The 27,946-nt window shown below is 38.6% G+C and overlaps 1 protein-coding gene across 5 annotated transcripts; it reads left to right on the plus strand.

Moving 5' to 3' along the window:
- Positions 1-655: 655 nt before the first annotated feature.
- Positions 656-27,442, plus strand: LOC118854003 (casein kinase I-like). Of its 5 annotated transcripts, XM_036764297.1 has the most exons (6): positions 656-745; positions 12,859-13,109; positions 17,167-17,256; positions 17,588-17,659; positions 24,718-24,810; positions 25,742-27,429. In XM_036764297.1, exon 6 carries the CDS (start codon positions 25,743-25,745, stop codon positions 26,739-26,741), a length of 999 nt encoding a protein of 332 aa, XP_036620192.1. In that variant the 5' UTR covers positions 656-745; positions 12,859-13,109; positions 17,167-17,256; positions 17,588-17,659; positions 24,718-24,810; position 25,742; the 3' UTR covers positions 26,742-27,429. The 5 variants fall into 5 exon arrangements, with proteins under 5 accessions (XP_036620192.1, XP_036620194.1, XP_036620195.1 ...); XM_036764299.1 differs by lacking the exon at positions 12,859-13,109 and having other exon boundaries at positions 25,742-27,442; XM_036764300.1 differs by lacking the exons at positions 12,859-13,109; positions 17,588-17,659 and having other exon boundaries at positions 25,742-27,431.
- The last annotated feature ends 504 nt before the right edge of the window (positions 27,443-27,946 follow it).

Consider the following 27,946-nt stretch of genomic DNA (forward strand, 5'->3'; position numbering starts at 1 on the left):
AAACTCCCCTAAATTTTGTAATTTTTAGCAAGTTTTAAGACAAGAAGCTAAATGTATCTGAGAGAGGTGGAGAGGTTCTGGGGCTCTCAAACAAATGAAGAGTGTGCACTTTACTACTCATTCTTACTTTTTTCTTCATTACTCCCCTTGAGATTCTAGCTCTTTCATTCTTCCAGATGACATTTGTTATTATTTTGTCCATGTAGGTAATCTATTGTTCTTTCTGGTGTTATGTTTGCAATTATTACTGGATCGTTTTCCTTTTCTGGTATTTTATACTACAATTCTCTTAACACATAGAATTCATTTAATTAAGGAATTTCTTGCATTTGGAAATTTTTTCCAGTTTCTCCATTAGTGATGGCTGCTAAATTTTACCCTTTCCATGAATAGATAGACACCTTGTTGTTTCTTCTAGACACTCTGTCTCTGCAATTTTTTGAGTTAATGTCATCCCAATCCTTTAGCTCAGGTTCTGAGGCATAAATGGAGCATTGGTAGCAGCTATTCACGGTTCTCAATCTTCTGGCTGGAGCTGAGTAGGTGGCAAACCCTACTGATGTAGCTCCTGGGTCCTTCATCTATGAGGTCCTATATGGATTGTGTGCTCATCTAGACATTCATGGCTGAAACACTTTCCTCTCACTCCTGGCTTAGAGCAAGGATAGGAATAAAACCAGGAGATAGAGGCCTCCTTCTCAACTTCTTGCCACTGGCTTAGAATGGAGCTACCTGTGTACTTTGGGTCAGTGATATGGTTCTTAGTTGTTTTGTCTTTTTTTTCCTACCATATATAAGTATTGCCTTCATAGAAACACTTTTTGTTCATCAATTTTTTTGTTTGTTTTGTATGATCCTGTTTGATGTTCTTTTGGTACTTGTGGAGGAAACTGGGTTCATCTGGAAACTTTTGTGTCAAAATTTTAGCCAGAAGTCTCACCAGTAACATGTTCAGGTTCTTCTCCTTTTGGTGGAGAATATCCCAATAATAATGAAAGGAGTGTGTGTGTGTATGTATGTTTGGGGAAGATGGTCAAGAAAAAACTACAGCTGAATAAAAGAGACATTCCTTACTGGGAGCAACATCATCAGATCATCAGCATTACAGATCATCAAATCATAACACCTGCTTTTTGCAATAGAAACCAAGAGCAGGAATAATGCTACTACAATACCGTACAGTGTACAATAGTGAGGACTTATCCAAAAACACTTGTGAGAAATTGCAGGGAATAGCAAAGGAATTCACAACATTAGAGGCACCAGAAGAAAGCTGTAAGCATGTATCTCTTTCTAGGAACCTCTAGCTCTATAAAATAATTATTTGGTGATTTGATAGGTATGGCACTGAATAAGCAAATTAATTTAGGTAGAATTGTCATTTTTATCATACTGGCTCAGCCTACTCATGAGCAATTATTTCTCCAGTTATTTAGATCTGTCTTCTGTGAGAAGTGTTTTGTAATTGTGTTCATAGAATCCTTGGGTTTGTCTTTGCAGGCAGACACTCACGTATTTTATATTTTAAATGGAATTTCTTTTTCTATCTCTTCCTGCTGGGCTTTGTCAGTAATGTATGGAAATTGTGATAATTTGTGTAGGTTTATTTTATACCCTAGAACTTTGCCAAAGTTGTTAATTCTTCCAAGTAGTTTTTTAGTTGATTCTATAGGGTTCTCTATGTGTACTATTAGGTAATCTGCAAAGACAGTTTTGTTTCCTCATTGCCTATTTTATTGCTTCAATTTCTTTCTCTTATCTTATTGCTATAGCTAGCATTTCTAATACAATATTAAGTCATAGGGTAGATAATAGACAACCTTGCTACACCTTTGATCTTATTGGGAAGGCTTTTAGCTTATCCTCATTACAGATAATACCTGCTCTTGATTTTAGATGGATACGTTTTATTTTAATAAAGGTTCCATTTATTCCTATGATTTCTAATATTTTAATAGGAATACTTATATGCTTTAGTTCCTAAGAACTCTTAAATTTGTGTTCACTGTTTTGTTGGTATTTCTGGGAAAGTATACCCAAGATTTATGAGGGACAATATGTTGTAGCCACACCATTTGTTACTATAAGCTACAAAATAGTAGCTATTAAAGCTATTTAATACTATTCTGCCTTTTAAAGAACTCAATATTTTTGCTGAGGGCAGCTAGGCAGTGCAGTGGATAGAATGCTGGGCCCAGAGTCAGGAAGACCTGAGTTCGAATTTGGCCTCAGATTACTAGCTGTATGACCCTGGGCAAGTTGCTTAACCCTGTTTGCCTCAGTTTCCTCATGTATAAAATGAGCTGAAGAAGGAAATGGCAACCTACTTCAGTGTCTTTACTAAGGAAACCCCAAATGAGGTCACAAAGAGTCAGATGCAACTAAAACAACTACAACAAATGTCTGTTGACTGTTAGTGGGAAGCATACCAGTGTTGCTTAAGAGGTACAGTAGGAAGGACCTGAAAACACAAGGTACCTTTACAAGCTAAGGTAGCAAGGATGCACTGAAAATCTAATACACAGGTGTGAGTGAGAGCTGGAATACCCAGAGGAGACACTACATACAAATTCCAGATAATCTGTTTTTTTTGGAAGTCTACCATTTTTATTAAGAGGAGTGAATGGGTCCCAAGAAGGAGAAAATGAAGAAGTATAGATTACCTTATAGATTCAAAATAGGGGAAAAATTACTGAATGATCAAAAATGATATGAAACATTGAAACAGTACAGCAAATAAGTGGATGGCCAATTAGAAAGACTTCTGAGTGGAGAGAGTTTTTCTAGTTGGCCTGAAGCCATGGACTTTGAGAAGAGACTGCTCGCCAGTTGAAAGCCTTATGGGTAGTCTAAGGGGTAGATAAGAAGCACCAACTCCCTGGTTTGTATGTTAAAGAATCATGACATCCCCAACTGATAGGTCAAAGGATATGAAGAGGCAGTTTTGCAATGAAGAAATCAAAACAATTTATCGTCATATAAAAAAAATTGCTCTAAATCACAATTGATTAGATAAATGTAAATTAAAATGACTTTGAGATATCATTTTATACCTATCAAATTGGCTAAAATGATTGAAGGGGAAAGTAACAAATGCTGGAGGGAATGGGGAGAAATTGGGACACTAATTCACTGCTGATGGAACTGTGAACTGATCCAACCATTTTGGAGAGCAATCTGGAATTATGCCCAAAGAGTTATTAAACTGCCTATACCCCTTGACCCATCAATACCACTACTAGGTCTGTTTCCAAAGATGATTAGGGAAAAAGGAAAAGAATCTATATGTTCTCAAACAGCTCTCTTTCTGGTGGCAAAGAACTGGAAATTGCAAGGATGTCCATCAATTGGAGAATAGCTGAAGGAGTTTTTGGTATTGATGAGTTTAGACTGTGGGAGTTCCCTTGAATCTTCCCACTTGATGAGACCTTTGCCTGAGGCCATAAGCCTTTCATTATTTCTAGGCCCAAATCTCTACCTAGCCTAGCCCTTCTATAGTCCAGCTACAACCCACCCCTGATCCTATCAAAATATCTGTGACTAAATCTGTTACCCTTAAACTAGCCAAGCCCACAACTTCCCACCCTTAATCCCATTCCTGGAGTCTGACCTCAGCCCAGTCACCCAATCCCATCCTTAGACTCCTCCTCAAGACCCTCCCTAAACCCCTCCTCCCATCACCCATAGTCTTTCTGCATATAAAATCCATCTTGCCTCCATGAAGGCGCTCATATTCAATCTAGCTCAGTAGATTGAATCTGGCAGGCTTGTCAACATGAGCATCACAAGTGGTGAGATTTCTTAAGCCTCTAACCAATATGACAAATCTTTAATCAACTGTTTTCTTTGGCAGAGAAGGCTTGAGTTGCATTCATTTGAGCAGGAACCCAAAGTGTTTTGGGGTCCCCTAAATCCCTAACCTCAACATATGATTTCCTGACCTCATCAGTATATAATTATGATGGAATATTACTGTGCTATAAGAAAGATGAGCTAGATAATTTTAGAAAAAACATGGGGAAAAATGCCCAAAATAATGAAAAGCAAAAGCAGAGCCAAGAGAACACTGTATCCAGTAACAGCAATATTGTTTTAAAAATAACTTTGAGCAAATGTCATTTTGATTATTATGAATGCACAAATTAAAAATAAAGGACATATGAAGAAAGATGCTTTCTGCATCCAGAGAAAAAACTGATAAGTAGAAGTATATATAGGATAATTTTATATACACACATAGGCACACACACCTATTTGTGTATAATGGTAGCCATCTCTAGGGTGGGGAGGGGGGAAAGAAACAAAGGGTAAAAAATTTACATAACTTTATTATATATTTAAAGAAATAGCAAGTTGTACATAATAGATTTGTAGTTTATATGCAATCATCTTTTTTATTTTACCATGTTGTGGAAATGCTTGTTTTATTCCATGAATTAAAAATAAAATTAAAATAATGTGGTTCTGAAAAATGAATCATGGCACACTGGTAAATCAAATATTAAGAATTTTGAAGTGGATAATTCCATATGCAAATTGTTTTGGTTGATAAGAAAGTTGGTTTTGTTTTTTAGGTTATCATTCTGCGATTACTAAGAACCTTTCCCACACCTGAACAATTAGATGGAACTCTTAAAATAAATTTAGTATTTCATGTGGATTATTCAGGGTTTCTAGGTCATCAGGTCAACTTTTTTCCTATGTGCCTGAAGTCAATAAAACTCTCAGTAATGTTATGGGGTTACGACCCTAAGTTTAAGAAGCACTGAAGGGGTCTTGAGTGGCAAAAGTTTAAGAAGCCCTGGTCTAGACTCATATCACAATAAGGTGAGCAGTCTATTTCTGTTCAAAAGAAAAACAAATATGATACAGTCCCCATAGTGTGCTCTGGATAAATTGATAGTCAAAAGCATTCCAATTATGCAACATCCTTGGGTTTATATAAGCTTCTATACCCATAAAGTGTGCAATAAAAGAACATGTAGCCATGGTGGGGTGAACCTGTGATTTCATCTATATAAGAAATGTCAGGATGAGGGAATTCACCCTACCACTGCAGGTCAATACCTTCTTTGCAGTTTATAAGAGCTTCCCAGAAGGGGCTGCTCCATGTGTGAGGTATCTCCAGTTCAGGCCCTGGGAACCTCTACCTCTAATCTACATTTACTGACAAGAACACAAACTCATTTCTTTTCTTCCCTATTGTTTAATAGACTATAAATTGATGTGGCTTAGCAGCATGATAGGACCCTGGAGGGTGAAAGTCCCATTAAAAAGGTTCTTCTCTGTCCTCTCTATAGCTAGCTTCCTCTTACCTCTACTTCTAATTCCTGTGATTCAGCAGCTCTGGTTTTCAAGGTGAAAACTCCTTTCTCCTACTGTTATTCCCATTTCAGCCCTCACTCACCCAACTTCGAGTCAAGTCATCATCTCCCTGATGTGATGGTCCTTTTAGAGACCAAAGGACAAACACAACAATTCCCATTAACCTCTCAATCCTCCCAAATCTCTATTCTTCTCTTTCTTCTTTTATTCTAAAATGTTTTCAGGCTTCCATCTTTAAAATCCCTTTAGCTGACCTTCCCATATCCTCAAGCTATTATTCTTTATCTTTCCATATTTTCACCACTTAAAGTCTTAGAAAAAAAATGGTGTGCACAAATTTCCTTTATTTACTCACCTTTATAATCAGATCCCATTACTTTACTGAATTTTTTCTAGGATTACCAAGGATCTCTTTATTGTTATTGAGATCCCAGTTTGAGGTCCATCTTTTTTGACCTATTTGCAGCTTTTAACTCTGTTGACCTCACCCTTTTCTCCTCTGGCATTTATGACACTGATATCTCCACTTTCTCTGCCCCCTAATCACAGTTGTTCCTTAAGATTTTGTCCTAGGCCCTCTCTCCTTTATCTTCACCCTGTTTCTTGGTAATCTCTCCAGCTCCCAGGGGTTCCATTCTTTATTCTCCCATTTCTAAATTTCCCAAACTCTAGACTTGTGTTAATACCTGCCTGATGGACGTATCTAAAGCAAAACTCATCACCTTCCCCCCTCAACTTGACCCTCATCTTTACATGGCAAATATTGACATTCTTTCAGCCAGGCAGGTTAACGACCTCTGAGTGATCTATTTTTTACTTATCCTCACCCTAGCCCTGCCCCATCCAGTTATTGGACAAGCCTAATTGATCCTTTCTCTACTAAATCTGGCTTATTTTTCCTCTTCTAAACATTAACACAAATAAGTACTCTTAATTCATGAAAGGTCATCATCTTTCACCTGGACTGTTGGAGCTATATACTATTTGGTTAGCTCTTCTTCCAGTTCCTCTCCTCTCTGATCTATCCTTCTCAGAGCTACTAAAATTATTTTCCTGAAGTATAAATCTTGACTATTTTACTCCTCTGCTCAAGAACCATCAATAATTCCTCATTGCCTGAAAGATTAAATGCGAAACACTGAAATTTAACATTTTAAAACCCTTTCCCAATCTGATTCCAGCCTTATGGACTTATTTCACATTACTCTACATTCCAAACTGACTTCCTTGCTGTACCTCAGACTCAGCAATCCGTTGTCTGCCTCTGTTTGCGCAGGGTATCTGACCCCTATGTATGTAATGAACTTCCAGCTTTTCAAATTTTTAGATTCCTTTGGGACTTCACTCAGGTGCTATCTAAGACTTAGGAAGTCTCTTCTTATTACCTATTTTTTATTCTATCCTACCTCAAAATATCTTGCACTCAATATATTTTGGTAAGTTTCTAGAGGGCAGGAACTATTTTTTTTTCTTTTTTGCGCTTTTCTTTCCAGTGCCTTCCTTAGTCTCTTACGTATATTCGATTATGGACATATGGAGTCGTTGAACTGAAATGTCATTTTGGTTCTCCCTTTATTAATTTGTTGTTTTCCAAATTGTTATAGCTCAACTTCATGCTTAAACTTGAAAACTGGGAAGATCCTGAGTTCCACATATTTGATCTTAAGTGTAATTTAGGAAGTTGTCCTGTACTGTCTGGCCCATCCCTTTTGTTGAACTATGGGAAGGTCAAAGGCAGCTAGCTGTCAGCTGTTTGTTTTCCAAATTGCCTTGTGTCTGTGAAAGTAACAGAGAAGTCTATGAGGTGGCTGCTGGTAGGTATCCCTTCAAGGTGAATTCAAGTTGAATTATATCATTACCTGGGAATAATGGTTAAGGTCAGAAGGCCAAGTGAAAATCTCAGATTCATCCTAAAGTTACCGTAGCAGTGTCCAGTACTAGCTTAGCAAGTAGAAAAAAAAATATGTTTCAGAACATCCATACAGAAAAGATGGACCTGAGTGTGGAGACAGCACTCACTTAAGCTGAGCTGGCTGCTGCATCCGGAGGGCAGGGACGAGTTCAAGGTCACCATCAAAACCAACACAGATTAGCCAGGAGGTAGCCAAGATCAAAGGCAGCATTCCCGAGGAGTGTCAGACCGCCAGGGCTTCATTACAATCATTCAAAATGCTGAGGCATCTGCTGCCTTTTAAGGCTGGGATTGCAGCATTCTCTCTGACCCATCTTCCAGCCTGATGGCCCTGGTATGGTTAGCTGGTTCAATCCATTTCCTTATTTCTTCTGATTGAAAGGTCAAAGTGTTAGAGCTGACCTTGACTCTAAGTAGGGTCAGATAATACTAGTTCAGAGTTTCTGATGCTAAACTGTTTATGCAATTTCAAACACTGTTTCCCTCAACTTCTCTCAGCCATGTTGTGTGTGTGTGTGTGTGTGTGTGTGTGTGTGTGTTTGTGTTTGGGGTTTTTGGTTTTGTTTTTTCCAATCCCACTTTGGACTCATGTCCCCTACTGTTTATTGCTAACACAGGGAAGGCACCCTCAGCTAAAGAGGTCTTTGCTCGCTCTCACCTGGCTAAGGCTGAAGCAAAGTAGTAACTTCAAGCTAGGGTCCAACTGCCATATGGTTACAGTGTTCCAGGTGAACTTTGTTCCACTCTGCATGTGCCTCTGAGGACTCTGCTTCCCTTCATCCCTCCCCTAGTCTTCTGCTCAAAATGTATTTCTCAAGAGAGAAGGCTTGACAATGACAGGTCAGTCAGTTAGCGGGCATTGGTGTGCTAGGCACCATGCCAAATTCTGGGGATAAAAAAGGTTAAAGAAAAAATCCCTGCACCCAAGAAGCTTATGATCTAATGGGGGTGAGGGGGGAAGGAGAGATAACATGCACACAACTATGGACAAACAGGATAAATTAGAGACGGTCAACTGAGATTAAAGAGCACTGGGAAAGGCTTCTAGCAGAAGGTGGGAGTTTTTAATGAACCTTGATGGAAACCAGGAAGTAGAAATGAGAAGGGTTTTACAGGAATAGGGGGCACTTAGTGAAAACACCTTAGTCCCAGAAACAGTAAAGAGGTGGGTGTCATTAGATTTCAGAGTATGTGGAGGGGAGTGAGATACAAGAAGACTGGAAACATAGGAAGAGCTTTAAAAGCCACAGAGACCTGATATTGGATCCTGGGGATAATACGGAGACATGGGAGTTTATTGAATTGGGGAAAGGGCAGAAATGTGGTCCCATCTTCATTTTAGGAAGCTCGTTTTTACAGCTGAGTCAGGAATGGACTAGAGTGGAGAGATGCTTGAAACAGAGAGAAAGGAGGGGATTTATGACCTAGGGTGACAACAATTTATACCCTTTTGCATCCTCTCAAAAACATATTTTTTTTTACTTCCCTCTGACTTTCTCATTTGATTCTTTCTTGTTTCTCCTATTCCAGGGACATTTTAATTTACTCTGCTTAGCAGAACCATTTCCCAAAGGCAGCGATACAAGTGGGTCTCTCTGCTTCCTTATAAATGTTTAGCAATGCCTTTCATGACTGGCGTGTTTTCATTCATTCTATGATCTTCTTTCCTCACTCAACAATCCCAAGATCCATATTGTTCACATTGGATATTGTTTCGTATTGGATGGCAATACAAATTGGAGTGAATTCCTTCTCCCAATATAAACTGGTGCTTTTTCCTGGATGTGTGTGGGATTCTGAGAGGTGACACGACTGACCCATGGTCACAACCAGTGAGTGCCAGAAGTAGAACTGCAACTCACTTCTTCCAGATTCTAATGACAAGTTTCTAGCCATCACACCATCTTACATTTGCTTCAGGATTTATGTACTTTTTTTTTTCCTTCTGTGCTGTGCTGAGAGATTCCCTACTTTTTCCTCCTTTTAGTGGAAAATATAACAATCTAAATGTCAGGGACTGAAGAGGTTGTGCCCACGAACAAGAGACACCTGCCTAATCATACCATCTCCAATAGGAGGCTCACTCATGCTTAACTCCTAATTCCCCTTCTTCTATTGACTTTTGGTAAGGCCATATACAATTCACTTAACCCCTGTTAAATGCTCCATTTCACTTTTTATAATATAGAAACAAATAACTACCTCAAGGAGGCTAGGGAAAAAAGGGAAGAATTAAAAGCACTGTTTGTTAATAGATGAGGTTAGTTCTTATTCCACGGCCCCCCCCCAACCCCGATGGTAGGAGATTAAAAAGCATTAAAGGTTTAGAGCCAGAAACTGAATGCAACCCTCTTAAGGACTGGTCAGCCCAGACAGGTTAAGTGACCACCTGAGCTCATAAGAATCTGAGACAGGATTTGGGAGCAAATCTTCCTGACTCCAAATTGTCCTAAAAAACCCTTTCCATGGTAGAGCTTCTTCAGCAAGGGGGCATCATGGCCAGATCTGAAACTCAGAAACATTTTGGCAGATGTGGGGAGGGTCCATAAGAGACTGGAAAGCCTGAAAGGAAGGAGACCAGTAAGAAATCTATTGTAATAGGCCAGGGAAGAGGTATTGAGGAAGGGCCTGAATTAGGCTGTAGAGGTGAAGGAAGAGTTCCTAGAGATGTTGTGGATAAAACTTGGCAAATGAGTCAACGTGATTTCCTATAAGACTATTAGTTCATAGTTTTGCTTGTGCCTTTTATTTTAAAATGTCTCAGAAAAGTACCTAAAAGAGTTTTCTTGTCATCGTAATTGAATTGAAAGAAACTTCATCCATTATAAGATGCCTAAGTGACTCAGTGGATAGAGTGCTGGGACTGTGGGTAGGAAGACCTAAATCCCGCCTCAGATACTTACTAGTTGTATGAAACTGGGCAATTCACTTAACCCTATTTGCCTCAGTTCCTCATCTGGAAAAGGAGCTGGAGGAGGAAATGGTAAACCACTCCAGTATCTTTGCCAAGAAAACCCCCAAAAAGGGATCACGAGGAGCTGGACACAAATGAAAACAACTAAACAGTAACAATAACAAAACATACATTATGCCCATATTCCTCCTCCAATGGGAGGAATGTGGGCCAGAGATGATTCTGGAATTCTTTGTGGTAGATTCTGGCCTCATTTCTGCTTCTCTCCTCTTTCTGCATTTGAGCTTTATAGGGTCTAGAAGAATATTCGATCAAAAACTTGATTTATCCAAGTGCTCTGAAAGCCTTATTTAGAGTAGCGATTTGACTATTCAGATCCTGGTTATACCCAGGCCATTATCCTTACTGATTCAAGGGGTTTAGCATCTGACTCACCATCTTCACCCCACCTGTGCCCTCATATTGGAGGACTTCAATATATGTATTGATGCACCCCATTAAACACCCTAGTCTCCAGGTTTATCACCATCCTTAAATCCCAAGATCCATGTTTTACTCCACTTCTGCCACATCTAGGGGGATGATAAAAGTCTTGTTCTCATAGTTACCAAGAACCCTTCTTACTCTATGATTCATACCTCTGAAATTCTCCTTTCTGACCATAACTTCTCGGCATTCCATCTACCTCTCTATTTCACTTCTCTTGAAACTGACTTGATTCTCATTGGTATTCTCTAGTCAATCCATTTCCCCCTGCTTTTTCACTCTGCCCTCATCTCATTTTTCTCCCTTTGAAACCTTGACTTTTTTGGAAACCAATTCAACTTCATGCTATCCTCTGTTCCTGAATACTTTATCAACTTATTCTCTTAGCCTTCATATCTTATTAAACACCGGCTATGGATTTCTCAAGATCATAGAATGACAGGATTTCAGATTTAGAAGGAACCTCAGCAGACAACCAGTTCAACCTATATCCAAAAAGGGCATCCCTACAAAAACACTCAGATAGTTTCTCAGCTTCTTTTTGAAGACATCTAGTGAAGGGGAACCCTCCCACTTGCATTATTTTGAATATTACCAAAGTTAGTGACAACGAAGATTCTCCTGCTTTAAGATTCACTCCATCCATCTATGTTAACCAAAGAAGCTCCTGCTTGCTTTTATTTTCCAAACCCATTGTCATTCTTCCACATCTATTAAGGTTTTCAGCACACCTTTATTTTTTCTTTTTTTCTTATTCCAACCCCTGCTCTCATACTTGCGGATTTCACTATATAATTTGTTATTTCTTCAGATACCGTGATTTCCCACGTCAATCTCATGATATATGAATCTTCACTCTACCAGAGGCACACACAGAAGTTGTCATACCTTCAATCTCATCATTACACATGAATTCTACCTCTAGGATCCACAACTCTCAAAATCTGACTATAAGTTCTAAGGATCATTGTTTCCTTGTTTGCATAAGAAATGTTATTAAACAATTTTTGTTAAAAAGTCAAGCACCAAGCTATGTTCATGATATAACCAGACCATCATGAAAAATATTCCTCTTAGTAGGAGTGTTTTGTTTTTAGCTCTTTATAGGGTCAAAAATTAATGTTAATTAATATATAATATTATTTTAAAACTACTTAAAAGTTCTTTTGAGTTCTTGTGCCTGCTTTGCTTTTTGGAATAAAGTTTATGTTATCTTTTTGTTTAAAGTACTATGATAATTTCTAAAATGATATGTTAGAGATTGCTGCAGTAGGATTATTGCTTTGGATCAACTTGAAGGGACCTCAGAGGTCTTCTAGTCCAAACCCCTAATTTTAGAGATGAGGAAAGAAAGGTTGTTATTGATGTTCATCCTTCATTTTCAAAGAGTATCAATGACATCATGATGTTGAGGGTAAAATAGTAGCTCAGGGCTGTCCAACCTTAGTCTTTTATTGAAACAATAGCCAATATATTTTGATTTGCCATTTTAGTGAGAGCTCTGCAGTAGCTCAGCTTCATTTGTTAAAGCATTTATGTAAATTTCTATGCTTGTAGGTGGGTCACATAAATTGCACTGCGGGCTGCATGTGGCCCATTGGGCACATTTTGGACAGTAGATGATGGGTGATTGGGATTTAAGTGAGGTCAAGCTGCCCAAAGTCCCCAGCCTCACTTTCTCTTCCAGTCATCCAAGTTGAGTGGCAGGACAAAAGTCAAGATGACTGGCAATGACTAGGGATGTAGTGTACAACCTTGGCATCTTTGATGTCTGACTAAGCTCTAAGCAGTCCATAGTGCCTGCTTCAACTGTCTTCATGGTCATTAGAACAAACTGTTGTCATTCACCCATTTCTTTGGGAAGTTTTCACATGCTTGGGGTAGACATTCCCCTACTTCTCCAATGGGTTCAAGGCCTCCTGGTTGCCCTCAACCTGGTTTAGCCCATATGCCAAGAGGGTTTCTACCGGGGTGTGGCTGCTATGCAAGCTATAGTTTCTTGGAGGTGAGAGTTAGGTGACAGGTGGACTCCATTGGTGGGTGAGCAGCCTTGAAAATGACTCAGTAAGCAAGCCCTCACACCAAAGGTCCCAGTTTTCCCTGAAACATCCCACATACCCTGGAAATTAAAGTATGAGGAAGCTAAGGGACTGCCCAAGGACACATGGATAGTAAATATTAGGGCTCAGATCAAGTTTAAGCTCCTATTTTTCCATAATAGCTGGAAGAACCTCTGACAAGTTAAAGGAAGGAAGGAAGGAAGGAAGGAAGGAAGGAAGGAAGGAAGGAAGGAAGGAAGGAAGATAGAAAGAAAGAAAGGAAGGAAGGAAGAAAGGAAGGAAGGAAGGAAGGAAGGAAGGAAGGAAGGAAGGAAGGAAGGAAGAAAGAAAGAAAGAAAGAAAGAAAGAAAGAAAGAAAGAAAGAAAGAAAAGAAGGAAGGAAGGAAGGAAGAAAGAAAAGCAAGGAAATTAGGTGAACTAAAAATTACTGATTGGAGATCTGACCCTAAAATAGGGACTTCCACTGCTGTATTAGATTTCTCTGAACTCTACCCAATCCCCTCTACCCTGAAATAAATAGAATATATCAATATTAGCAAATGAAAGGAGAGTAGAGGGATTATCTGGGTAAGGTAGAAACATGGGCATCTGTGTTAAGTCCAAAAAATTGGGGACTGAAACCAAACTGAGGCCCTCCAGAGGTTACTCGAAGCAGGGATCCAACATGGTGAATTTCTATCCTGTAACTCAGAGGCTGCCCTTGTAGACCATATCAGGGATGAAGCCAAAGAGATTCATCCCTGCGAGAGAGGGAAAAGAAGAAAGCAATCAGTCAGTAAGTCAATTATAGTCAATAAACATTTATTAAATGCCTACTCTGTTCCAGGCACTGTGCTGAGAGCTAGGAATGCAAAAAGAGTCTAGAAAAAGTCCTAGAGTTCAAGGAGCTAACACTTTGATGAGAGGAGACAAAAACCAAACAAAATTGTACAGAAAATCTTGCTGTTCAGTCATGTTAGATTCTACTTGACTGCATGGACTTTGTCCATGGTGCATTCTTGACCAGAGATATTGGAGTGGTGTACAATTTCTTTCTCTAGTGTGGTCCCATTTTATAGAAGAGCAACTGAGGTAAATAGGGGTTAGATGACTTGCCTAGGGTCACACAGATAGCAGGTATCTGAGGTCAGATTTAAACTCAGATCTTCCTACCTCCAGGCTTGGTGCTTTATCCACTGTACCATCTAGCTGCCCCTAGCTACATTAAAAAATTTATAAATAAAAGTAAAACATAAATAAAAAAATAACAGAGAGAAGGCACTAGAATTAAGGATTAGGAAAGCCTTCCTATAGAAGACAGGACTTTAGTTGGGATTTAAAGGAAGCCAAGGAAGCCAACAAGCAGAGATGAGGAAGGAGAGTATTCTAGGCATGGACGTCAGCCAGAGAAATGCCCGGAGCCCAATAATGGAATGTCTTATTTGTGAAACAGTCATTGAAGTTCACCAGGTCAAAGAATGCATTTGTGTATATGGGATGGGACTAAGTGGAACCAGTAGATTAGGTGTAAGAAAACTGGAAATGTATGTGTATGTATGTGTGTGTGTGGCGGGGGCGGGGCGGGGGGGTGGGCAGAGAGCAGCCATGCTATGAAGGGCTTTGAACACTAATGTGTTTGGAGGCTGGACTGGAGTGGGGAGAGACTTGAGGTAGTCAATCCCACCAGCAGGTATTGCAATAGTGCTGCTGTGAGGGGATGAGGGCCTGACTAGTGTGGTGGTATTTTAAAAAGAGAGAAGGAGACATATTTGAGAGATTTTGCCAAGGTGAAATTGACAGGGCTAGGAAACAGATATTGGTGGAGGGGGGGAGGAAGGTGAGAGATAGGGAAGAGTCAAGGATGACTACTTGGTTGCACCTGAGAGGATAATAATACCTCCCCACCACATTGTAATAGGGAAAATAGGAGGTAGGGAGGGTTTAGAAGGAAGGATGATGAGTTCCATTTTAGACATCTTGAGTTTAAGCTGTCTACTGAACATTCAGTTTGTTTGAAAGGAAGCTGGAAATGTGAGACTAGAGCAGCAAAGAGTTTAGGTCAAGATAATTATATTTGAGAATCATCATAGGGAGGATAATGAAATCCATGGGAGCAGATGAGATCACCAAGTGAAGTTAATATAGAAGGAGAAAAGAAGAGGCCTCAGGACAGAGCCCTGTGAGACACCTGGTCAGAAGAGGTGACCTGGATGAGAATCCAACAAAGGAGACTGAGAAGGAAGAGTTAAATAGGTAGAACAGTGGTGTCCTTAAGACCTAGAAAGAAGAGAGTATCAAGGAGGAGAGGGCAATCAACAGTGTCAAAGGCTTTAGGAGAATGGGACTGAGAAACGGCCACAGGATTTGGCGATTAAGAAATCATTGGTAACTTTGGAGAGAGCAGCTTTGGTGGAATGATGAAGTCAGAAACCACATTGTAAGGGGTTAAGAAGAGAGTGAGGAGAAAGTGTAAGATGGCCTTTTCAAGGAATTTAGCCTCAAAAGGCAGAAAAGATATAGGCCCAAAATTAGTAAGGACAGAAGGAGCAAAGGAGGATTTCTTTTTCCTTTGAGGATGGGGGATACCTAGGCATGTTTGTAGACTGTGGCAAAAGAGCCAGTAGACAGGGAGAGAATGAAGATAAATGAGAGATTAAGAATATTAGACTTGGTCATCTGTTAGAGGAGAAAGAGTGGAATGGGATCACTTATTGATATAGAGGGGTTTACCTTAGTAAAGAGAAGGACAACCTCTTTGCATGAGATGGGGTAAAGGAGGAAGTAGTTGTAGAAAAGCAGCTTAGTGATATGAGATGAAAAAGAGGGGAAAAGAGGGAACTCACAGCAAATGGTCTCTTTTTTCTGTAAAATATGAGGCAAAATTCTCAACTGAGAGAGTGGGGGAAAAGAGAATCATCAGAAGCTTGAGAAAGGATGTAAACGTTTGGAAGACCCAATTTGAAGAGTGGGATAGTGAGTTGGGAAGACAGCTGTAGAAGGATATCCTAGCCACAGTGAGGGCCTAGTCAAAGTTGCATAACATTTGTGGTGGACCCAGTTAGAGTGGCTGAATGATTTTCTCCACCTCCATTCAGCAGAACATTTCTAGAGGTGAAGGCAGGGAAGTTTTGCTGGGCCTGAAAGAAAGGGATTCGAAACTCAGCTAGAGAAAGCTCTACTCCTAGATGCTCCTCAGAGCAGGGACTGAGGCTGGTGAACCACGAATCCCCTATCATGGGGATGGCTGAAGCAGATTTATAGCCCAGCGTTAAAGGTGTATGTTCCATCAAATGAGAATCAGAGTGTGAATGATGGTGAAATACAATGAAAAAGTATGAAACTTCAAATATTTCAAGAAAAAAATCAATAATAATTATTATCACAACAGAGATCTTAAATCATCCAATCTAAGAAAATGAAATTGAATTAGCTATATAGATAGATATAAATAGATAAAGATATAGGTATATACATATGTGATAAAAGAAGTATTCAACATTAGGAATTCAATTACTATTACTATGTTAATTAACAACAAAAACATTCAAAACAATTTGGTTCTATCAGATGATATAGAAAAAGACCTTAGTGGAAGTACAAAACTTATTCATATTAAAATCATCACAAAGGATATATAAAGAAATACATTTATGAAATAGGATTTTTAAAAAATCTATGTAAAACCGAAAGACATAATTTGGTGAATTGGGGAAACACTAGAATTTTTCCAAATAAATATAAGTAAAGCAGTGGTATTTCCTTCTCTTAGTGGTATTTGACATGGTTCTAAAGGTGCTAGCAATAGCAATAAGACAAAAAAGAAAATGAAGGTATAAAGATACAAAAAGATGAAATAAAACTATCCCTCTTTGGTAAAGATATGATTAACTTAGAAAATCCTAGGGAATCAGTAATGAAACTAATTGAGTTAATAGTTTCAATAATATAGCAAGAAACAAAATAAAACCATAAATCAGTATTTTGCATTTCATTAGAACGTAATGGTAAGAGCTGATCAATTACCACAGCCCAAATAAATAAATGATAAAACCCTAATATATTCGTCTTGTGAGATTTTGCTCATAGAAGGAGCTAGGTGGCATATAAGATACAACTCAGGAAGACCTGAGAACATATTTAGTTTGTCCATTAGGTGGGAACACATCCCAAGTATGAAAGAAATTCTATTTGGATAGACTGAGAGATTTGGTCATGCCCTCAGAAACACATATAAAACCACAGTGTTAGTTGAAACTACAGTGGTAAGGTAGTAGAGAGCATTCCAACCAAATCTCTGAGAATGAACTGATTGGGAGAGAACACAGAAGAAGGGACTTTTGTCTCTACTTCGGCCTTCCCCAATCCATCTTGACTAGAGGTGGTGATTGTTCACTCCTTTCATTCAACCCTTCTGTACCCCATGTAGGCATTTTTTGGCAAAGAACCTGGAGTGGTTTTGAGATTTTTCCATCTTCTTTTCATTGTCCTAGGAACCTCCTTGGAACAGTTGATGGCAGTGTCTTGACCCAAAAGCAGACTGAATGAGATGAAGAAAGTAAGGGTCTACAAAGATATTGGAGGTGAGGAGATGGAAGCTATACTATATCTAATGGGAGCAATTGAGTACTGAAGCAAAAGGATTTCATCAATCTGTAGCCTAAATTTGAGCCCATTTTCTTGAACTCTGTATGTACTAGGAGAAGAGTATGTTGCAAACTTTTAGAGGGATATTTTATACCAACTGTTATTACTATAACACCTAATTCAATACCACTTTCTAAAAAGCTGAGGTAGGAAGTGTGGGCCCCATGTGTGTAGTGAGGCCCGCCTATGGCATGGAGGCTATTGTATGAGTTAGAAGGGAGGTCAAGTAGACGTCTTTCATCTCTTTTCCTTCCTCCCTTCTCCCAGGAAGACTTTCATTCAAGTCTGAAGAAGCAGAAATTTGGTGTCTGAGGTTACCACATTCCTCAGAGAAAGGGGGTAGGTGCTAGGCTAGAAGAATATCTATCTTCTCCTTTAAATATTGTTAGTTTGGGAGAAATGCTTGGGTTCAAGGTAACTTTTGATTGCTCTGTCATTTCTGGGGAGAAGAGGGAACCCAAGCTCTAAATCTAAGATTTGACCACTTTATCACCAAATACCAGTTCCACAATTAATATACACAGGGAATAGTAAAGGAACACATTCATTCAAATCTTAGAAAAAAAGGAATCAAAGAAGGTATATATAGGAGAATATGTACTAACCAGACAATATAGAGTGAAGGTGCTCTCCCATTGGGAATAAGATAACTCAACCAAGATGGTGTCTTAGATCTCACCCAAGGGAAACTCCCCAAAGTCTCTAGAATAGCAAGCTGGATATAAGGTCATAGAGACTGCCTGCTCCTCTCATATCTTGCCAGAATCTTTTCCTTCACTAACCTGAAGTGGAGTTGGTCTCTTCCTTCTCTCTTGAAGCTGAAAGCTGACTCAACACTGTGAGAAAACTTAAAGCTTGACTAGTCTGTAAGTGGGGTAGGGGGAGGGACTTTGAGAACTGAGGCTCTGTCTCTCCCCACTCCATTCCATCTCACATGTAGGGCAAAGCCTCAATTTTCACCAAAAAGGAGAGAGTCCCTTACCAACAGGCTTTGGGATAGGAGTTATGTTAATGAAATCTGTTATACTAATTAAATTAAAGTTAACTAACTGTTACCCAATAATCATGGCAGTAAGCATCTCTAGGCAGAGCTGGTGAGTTATTATGTTAGAAATTTAGCCCCGTCTCCCAATGTCTGCTCTTGGTTAGTCCTGGAACCCAAAGGGGTCAGAGCACCTGTTTGGTTGTTATCCTGCATCTAATACAATGGACCACTCAGAGCCAGAGGAATTAGAAAGTTTAAGTGCAGTTCTTTTACTAAAATCATACTCCAGTACTCTCAGGTAAATTTAATTTTCAAGGCAGTTTAAAATCAGTCTAAAAGATAATAAACTATAAAAACAGTCAAGAACCTTTTTTTTAGCCATCAAAGAAATTCTCTACAGTCTCAGGAGTTATCCAGCAAAGTTTCAAAAACTACTTTCATATTCTTTGGGCACAAAGGACCCATATCTAGGTCATAACTCAATCCACAGCTGCTTCTGGTCTGCACTGCAACTTCCTTGCTTCCAAAAATCCTGGCTAGTGTTGAGGGGGATGGGGTGGTGGGGGAGTGGGATGCTGATTCACACTTCTGCAGCTCTTGGCTCATAAAAGCAGTTGAATTCTGGAAAGCCAATCCAATAGGGGGAATGGGAATCAGGGGAGCAGCCCAAAAACCATAAGCCAAAATTATTATAGTATAATCTGAGAGGAAATTATAGAAATGGAAGTACATTAGAAATAACTACAAAATAAATAAAGTATCTGGCATTTAATCTAACAACCTGTACAGATACATATATGTAGAAAATGTTCCTTTAAAAAAAGGAAGGGATTAGGGCAAGGGAGGGATTTTTAGAGGAGAGAATGAGGGAATAGGTAAAGGGAGTTTAGATTAATAGGAATGGGGAGATGGGTAGGGATCCTTAGAGTGGGGAAGGCAAGTAATAGGATGGCAGGGTGGTTGGTGGAAGAGTGGGGTAGGCAAGTAATAGGAAGGCGATGCAGCTGGTAGAAGTAAAGTAGAGGAGGCAGGAAGGATGGAAAACAAAATATATGCACAAACATAAAAAAGAAAGATCAGGAGTAGATTATGTTTGGGACAGTATATGTCTGTATATACATGTATACATGTATAAGTGTATGTATATATCTGTATGTCAATGTATATATCAAGAAATATCTAAATTATATTGTAGCCTTCTGGGGGGTGGGGGGAGGGGGAGAAAAGAACAAAGTTAGAAAGTGCACAGCAGAGAACAAAAGAAAACACAAGGAAGTAAAGATGGACAATTCTCAACACAAGGTGTATTATTAATCATACAGGCTTTCTTGAAAGGAAAATTTATTGTTACATATTTTGAATCCTCTCCTATGTTCTTCTATGCACATGATATGCTTTTTTTTTTCTTTCTTGCTTTATATTTAAGTTTATGATATGTTTTTTTTCTTTTCTCTATTTTGTATTTGTGTTCTGTTAAATAAAAAACTGTTTAGAAAATAACAGCTTGCATAACTGGAGGTCTTTTCAATGCTCCTGTCTAGGCCATACCCATAATTATAAGACTGACAAGGCTATCCAAATTAACTCACAGTTATAGTGCTATACCAGTCAAACTGTCAAAGAAAGCTATACAAAAATATAACCTTTGGAGAAACAAAAGTTCCAGAATTCAAGGGTAACTATGAAAAGAATCAAGATTTAAGCAGGAATACTATAATAATACTAGAAAGCAGTGATCATCGAAAATATTTGGTACAAGCGAAAAATAAAAATGTAGCTCAACAGAAAAGGCTAGATAAAGAAGAAACAGAAACAATGGAACTGAATGAATTTAAGAACATAAATTACTTGGGGAATAGCTCCCTATGTAAAAAGAATTATTGGAAAACTCTAAACTTCAAAACTTCATCAGTTTGACTGATACACTGGTTTAGAACAATTTGAGACAATTACATCATATATCATAATAAGCTCTAAATAGAAATGTAAAACGAATGTTAAAAATCTCAGAGAGAGAGAGAGAGAGAGAGAGAGAGAGAGAGAACAAATGAGAACACACCAGATCAGGTACCATTCATAGCCATGGCTAGGGAAAGAATTCTTAGCAAAACAAGGAGGAAGATTGTTCACAAATCATAGAAGAGTCTATTTCAATTACAAAGAATTAAAAATCATTTGCAGGAATAAAATCAATGCAATTATTTGAAGGGGGAAGCATTTCGAGTAGGGAGAAAAATGTGGGCATCAAGTATTCCTGTTGATATCTAAGACATATAGGGAACTAACAGCAGAAATACGTATTATTGAAATATTGATAACTAATCAAAGACTATGAACCAATAGTAGTACTTAAAAGAAGAGTTGTAAACTATTAGTTACCATATAAAAGATTATTCCAAATCACCACTAGTAAAAGTCTAATTAAAATAACTCTGAAGTCTCACCTTATATCCAGCAAATTATCAAAGATGAAAAAGTTTGAAATAGTTTTGGAGAAGTTGGAGAAAGATAGGTACTATTAGATTCCAATCATTCTGGAAAGTAATTTGAAATTAAGTTAAGAAAGGGACTAAAATGTCCATACTCTTTGATTAGAAAAAAGAAGGGGGCAGCTGGGTGGTGCAGTGAGTAGATCACCAGCCCTGGAGTCAGGAGGACCTCAGTTCAAATCCAGCCTCAGACAGTTGACACACTTACTAGTTGTATGACCATGGGCAAGTCACTTAATTGCAACTGCCCTCTCCAAAAAAATATAAAAGAAGAAGAATATGCCCATATATAACAAAATATCTTCATGCCTGTCTATTGGGAAATGGCTAAATTGTGGTTCATGAATGTAATGAAATAATAGTGCATCGTAAAAAAAAGATTAATATTGTAAATACAGAGAAGTATTGAGTTATATATTTGTATACATATACACACACGTATGAAAGTTAGGAGAAAAGAAAAAATATACTGTATATGACTACAACATCAATGCAAATATATTAACGGAAAGGACACTAAGCCAGCATCAACATCAAACTGAAACTGAATGCTCTGAAATTATAATGTCCAAGCTTGGCTTCTTAGAAGAGATCTGAAAATGTAATTCCATCCCTTTTCTTGCAGAGGTAGGTGACTACACATGTGAAATGATGCATATAATGTTCCACTTAATTTATGTGTAAGTTAATTTTGCTCGAATTTTCCCCCTCTTTTTTTATTCACTATTAGGAAATGATGGCAATGTAAAAAGAAGATATGAATAAAATAAAAAATAAAAAAAATGTTATTATACTACATTATGATTCTATGTGAGGCACGGTAGACATGGCACCTGGCCCCAACTCTTCCTTCTTTTTGCTGTCTGGGCTAGCTTGTTCACTTAACCTGTCCTCATGTTGTCATGTTGGAGAATGCCCAGAAGGGGGAAGCCTCATTGCTTCAGCTCACCCTCTCATGATGCATCCATCTGTATGTCATAATTTCATTAAAAGACCTTTGCTTTTTAAATTTCTTTTGTTTTCCTGCTTAGATAGTTAAATTGGGCTCTTTGAGTCACTACAGATCTCAATTCAATGTTTTGGGGCTTGAAGCAATCAGTACAAAGTCATCTGTAAAGATGAGCATCTGGAGGTCATAAATGGGTAGTTCCTCTTTATTATGTAGAAAAAGGATTATAAAAGATGTCATCAAAAGAATGTGTGATGGAATAAAAAGATGGGCTAGTCATATATGGAGAGAATAACAGAGAGAAAGTCTGCATGCTCCCTTTGCATCAATTCAATGTTAAAAAAGAAAAGTCCCGTCAAATATTGCATTAGATCACTTATGGTAAATTTATGGGACGATATAAACATGAATTGTACATGAATACAGATAGGTTATGATCTGTGTCACTGGAAGGGGTAGGGTGCCCAAACTGTTGAGATCAAAGATCCATTGGAGTATTTGGATATTAGAATATGATTGCATACTACAGTCATATTAGTACAGCTGTACTATGCACTTATTTTTATCCTTTTTATAAAATAAAAGAATAATGAGAGGCATTGCATAGTAGAAAGAATACTACAATTAAAATCAAAAGACTAGTATTCATATTTTCACTTCACCAGAGACTCCCTATATTTAAATAGTTCTTTCTTTCCTTCCTTCCTTCCTTCCTTCCTTCCTTCCTTCCTCCCTCCCTCTCTCTCTTTCTTTCTTCTCTCTTCCTCTTTTTCTCTCCCTCTCATCCTTCCTTATTCTTTCTTTCTTCCTTACTCTTTCTTTCTTCACCTATTATTTAGTGTGTGAAACTCCCTCTGCCATTGCAAATCAGCCCTTGTTCTATAGCTTAAAGTCTTTTTTATTGGTTTCTTAAAATTTATTTATTTTTTAAAGCAGAGAAATTTTTAATTCTTTTTTATTTATAAATTCTCTTTCTCCTATCCCTTCCCTCACCCACTGAGAAGACAAGAAAAATAAAAACTTATAACAAATATGTATAGTCATGCAAAATACATTTATGCATTAGCCATGCTTAAGAAAGAGAGATAAAGAGCGGGGAAGGGAAGAAGGAAGGAAGGGAGGAAGGAAGGAAGGAAGGAAGGAAGGAAGGAAGGAAGGAAAGAAGGAAGGAAAGAAGAAAGAGAAAGAAAGAAAGAGAAAGAAAGAAAGGAAGAAAGAAAGGAAAGAAGGGAAAGAAGGAGGGAGGGAGGGAAGGAGGGAGGGAGAGAGAGAGAAAGAAAGAAAGAAAATAAGAAAGGAAGGAAGGAAGGAAGGAAGGGAGGGAAAGAAAGAAAGAAAGAAAGAAAGAAAGAAAGAAAGAAAGAAAGAGGAAGAAGGAAGAAAGGAAGGAAAGAAGAAAGGTAAAGGAAGGAACAAAGAAGGTAAAGACAGAGAAAGAAAGAGAAATGACTGAAAGAAAATATGCTTCAATCTGTACTCTGAGTTCATCTCTGGAAGTAGATAGCATGTTTTTTCATGCATCCTTTGGGATTGTGGTAGATCACTGGGTTGATCAATTACTAAGCCTTTTTAAATTGATTAGTTTACAGTATTGCTGTTACTATGTAGATTGTTTTGCTGGATTTGCTCACTTCCCTTTGCATCAGTTCATAAAGGTCTTCCCAGGATTTTATGAAACAATGCTCCTTGTTTCTTATAGCACAATAGTAATTCATCACAGTCATAGTCCACAACTTGGTCAACTATTTCCCAGTTGATAAATTTCTCCTAAGTTTTCAATTATTTGCCACTGCATGAATATGTATAAGTATACAAACACACATGCAAGCATATGTATATATAAATACATAGAATGTGTATGGGTGTATATTGCATATGTATGTGTATACTTGTTCATATGGGTTCTTTTCTTCTTCCTTTGATCTTTTTGGTGTATAGACCTGGTAGCAGGTCAAAAGGTACTCACCATTTAAAAGTCTTCTAGGCATAGTTCCAAATTGCTTTTCAGAATGGTTGTACTAGTTCACTACTCCACCAACAATCCGTTAGTGTACGTGTTTTCCCTCCAGCATGTCATTTTTCTTGTCATTTTAGCCAATCTGATGGTGTGAGGTAGTACCTCACAGATGTGTAATTTATAGTTTTAAAGAATGCTCTCATCGAATGAGATATCAAAGGCACTTTCCAAGATCACATAGCCCTCATGTCACATAGCCTGCCTGCTAGAGGTAGAATTTGAGTCTGGGTCTTTCTGACTTAGAGGTGAGCTATCTTTCTGTGCCACACTGCCTGATCTAATCTCAATTTATTTTTTCTTAAATTTTTTTCTTAGAATAATATTTCATTTTTCCCAATTACTTTTAACGCTAATCTCAATTTCTACAAATGTGAAAGTGAAATGAGCCCAACCCATATGTGTAATACATGATGAGAAAGAATGCTTCAAGACTTAAGAGGTTGAAGAGCAGCTGCAAATGATACTGAGAAACTAAACAGTTGAGAAAGGAAAGATTGTATAAGAGGTGGCAGACATGAGAACATCATATAGGCACAAGCTATTGAGAACCATATAAAGAAAGGATCCCAGATTTAGAGCTAAAATTGACCTTATGGGTGACTGAGCCCAGCTTCCTCATTTGTAATTATGAGGAAAATGAGATCAAGAGTGCTTAAGTGACTCATCTGTGGTCATACAGCTAGGAAGGGTCAGAGGCAGTAATCATCCACAGGTGCTCCTGCTCCAAAAACAGCCCTTCTTTCACTGAATTATTCTGTGTGGCAAGAGCTGCAGGAGAACTGCCCAGGAAATATGCTAAGTCCTCCCCCACCCCATTGTGAGGGCAAACTGTAAAAGGGAGTTTGAAGGTAGAGGGCGGGGAGAAGTTCAAGAACTAGGATGGAGCTGAAGCTATGAAGAAGACAAAGGAAATAAGTGACAATACTGGTTCATTGATCTGTTTTGCCTTCTCTATAGCTCCAAGAAGAAAGAACAACTGAAAGAAGAAAGATGAAAATGTATCTGTCCTCTAATACCGGGGGAGAGTTTAGTAGTAGGATTCCAACAAAGGTAAAATCTTTGTGAAGGTCAGTTTCATAAGGGTGGGAATAGCTCATAGAATTAGAACTGAAAAGGCCATTGAGGGTGATCTACTCCGACTCCTTCATTTTACAGATGAAGAAACGGAAGCCTCCTAAGGTTAAGTGACTAGCACCAAAATCTGCCATTTTTCCCGAAGTCGGGTTTGAACCTCAGAAATCAATTCCAAATCCAATGAGCTTTTCACTGTACCTTGTCGCCCTCCTTCAGCGATTAGGTCACTTTCTCCCTCCTCATTAGTTCTCCTCGGGCTCCAAAGCAATAATTCAGTTCCCTGGGAGAAAGGAGCTTGGATTTATACCTTAGAAAAGTGTCAGGAGTAACTCTGCTAGAGAAACTCAGTGGTAAGGATTCCCCAGGACCAGACTGTTCAGAACCGCAGGTCATCATTGTGATTTGGTTTGAGTTTTATTGTGATGCACCAATCATTCCAGTTAAAGTGGAAGACCCCACTGGGGTCTGGACCGCGGAAAGAAGGCGTGAGTAAACCTGGTAAGGGGGTGGTGAGATACTGACACACTGACCTTGGTGTTGACAGGTGGGCAGATGGTGGGCTTCAGCAGTGGCAGAGGAGCGCCACATTCCCCCTCCCCCGCCCCCCTTTTCCATCACCGGGTTCTTTTTTAACCCAGGATGTCACCCTTGGAAGCCGCAGGGGCAGCTGTGGCTCCTAGCTGGGGCACTGGGAAAACCCTTCCTGTCGTGTGGACTTAAAAAGTAGAACCTCTGGGGACTCTTTCTCCCAGTAACTCAGTGGAAGAGTTCCATTTAAAAAAAAATCAATTTCTCCGCCCCAAGAATCCCTTCCCAATACCCCACATGCCTTGTGAGTGAGCCCTGGTGCACACCAGTCCCCATCTCCCCACAGCCCCGAGAAACCTGTCTCTTCTCCCATTTTCAGGATGAATGTCAACAAAAACACCGAGTCTCCATTAATTTTTGGAGGAAAATATAAACTGGTGCGGAAGATCGGGAATGGCTCCTTCGGAGACATCTTCCTGGCCGTCAACATCAACAATGGCGAGGAAGTGGCTGTGAAGCTTGAATCACAGACATCCAAGCATCCTCAACTGTTCTTCGAAGCCAAACTTTATAAGATTCTTCAAGGGGGGTCGGGCATTGCCCACATAAGATGGTATGGTAGGGAAAAGGGTCACAATGTACTAGTCATGGACCTACTGGGACCCAGTCTTGAAGAATTGTTTAATATATGCTCCAGAAAGTTCACAATGAAAACAGTACTTATGTTAGCTGACCAGATGATCACTAGAATCCAATACGTGCATACAAAGAATTTTATACATAGAGATATTAAACCAGATAACTTCCTTATTGGCACTGGTCGTCACTGTAACAAGTTATTCATTATTGACTTTGGTTTAGCCAAAAAGTACCGGGACAGTAAAACAAAGGAACATATACCATACCGAAAAGACAAAAATCTCACTGGCACTGCCCGTTATGCCAGCATCAATGCCCACCTTGGCATTGAGCAGAGTCGAGGGGATGATATGGAATCTCTAGGCTATGTATTAATGTACTTTAACAGGACCAGCCTGCCCTGGCAAGGACTAAAAGCTGCAACAAGGAAGCAGAAGTATGAAAAGATCATAGAAAAAAAGATGTCCACTCCTGTGGATACTTTATGTAGCGGATTTCCTCCTGAATTTGCAACATATCTAACCTATTGTAGGGGACTTCACTTTGAGGAAGCCCCAGATTATTTTTATCTAAGACAGCTATTTCGGACTCTTTTCAAGTCTCTGAACTACCAATATGACTACATATATGACTGGATATTACTGAAGCAGAAAGAGACTCCGGAAACAGCCTCTTCCAGTCTTCAAAATCCTCAGCCACAGAGTTCCACAGTTTGCCAAGCAGCAAGAGGAGCAGATTAAGAAGAAGAGATGAGAGCAGGCCTTATTACATACCAAACATAGACATTTTAGTTCCTATGCATACACTTGCCATTGGTTGTGGGCAACCATTTGCTGGGTGTAAAGAACTTATTTTTAGTATAAGCTGGCTCTTGGTGGCAATAGTAATGCTGCATCCTGAGTTGTCTCTATTGTGACTGGGAATATTAATGGCAATAGTAAAACAGTGTTCAGCTTTTTGATTGATTTTTTTTCAAGATGGAAAAGGTAACTAAATGGTTGTCATACAAGTGCTAGCTCTGAAGAAAATGCGCATATGCTGATTTTTGTTTCCTTTCTTTTTGAACTCAGCTGCTTTGAGATTTTACTTCAGAAGAGAGACATGAACATCTTTAGCCACAGTTGTGAAAACTGTCAATGCTCAAAATGGGGCATTCTTGGCTTATTCCTTCTTGGGGTCTGCAAGCTATAAACATAAATATTCTTAACCTTTTGGAGGCTTTTATGTGTAATCCCAGATTCCACTTTTTAAGTATGAAAAAGACTCTGTCTGCTTATTATTATAGAAATAACAGCAACTAAAGGGAAGATTTAAGAAAAACTGGGTTTCCTTAGGATTCTGCATTAACTAAAGTTCTTGGTATTAAAAACAAGAGCATATTTGTTTAGAAATTGTAGCTAGGATCTTACTAATAAACTCATATACAATACAAATACAGTAGATTTATGATTGTGTTATTTATATTTTATATTTGTAACATTTTATACACTATTTTGTTCACATTTTATAGTATAGATTATATATGTAATAATTATAATGTAGTTTCTATTTATTATCATATTTATATTTATATAAATGTGTTATTTATCTACAAATACAAATGTATTAAATACCTATCTCTTGCCAGGCACTCTGCTAGGCACTGGGGACAAAAATGAGAAAGTTATGTGTGTAAATTGCTGAGATAAATGTAATCACTACAGAAGAATAAATAAACAACTAGCAAGGGGATGATAGAGTGCTGTTGTCACAGGGGTCAATCAAAATATGCTATAGATATGGGCGAAAGATACATCTGAAAAGAATATTATTTCTTAGACGTTGTCCTATAGAATGTAATTCTTGTTCCTAACTTTCCCTAACTTCAATCTTAACTCCTTGAGATCAGGGACATGGTCATGATTTCTTGTCTTTATAACTACATGGCACCCAGCACATTTAATAA

The sequence above is a fragment of the Trichosurus vulpecula genome, chromosome 6 (assembly GCF_011100635.1).
Source record: "Trichosurus vulpecula isolate mTriVul1 chromosome 6, mTriVul1.pri, whole genome shotgun sequence".
NCBI classification, from domain to species: Eukaryota; Metazoa; Chordata; class Mammalia; order Diprotodontia; family Phalangeridae; genus Trichosurus; species Trichosurus vulpecula.

Coding starts and splice junctions, on each gene's coding strand:
- LOC118854003 (XM_036764299.1), top strand. CDS start 25,743: ATGAATGTCAACAAAAACACCGAGTCTCCATTAATTTTTGGAGGAAAA.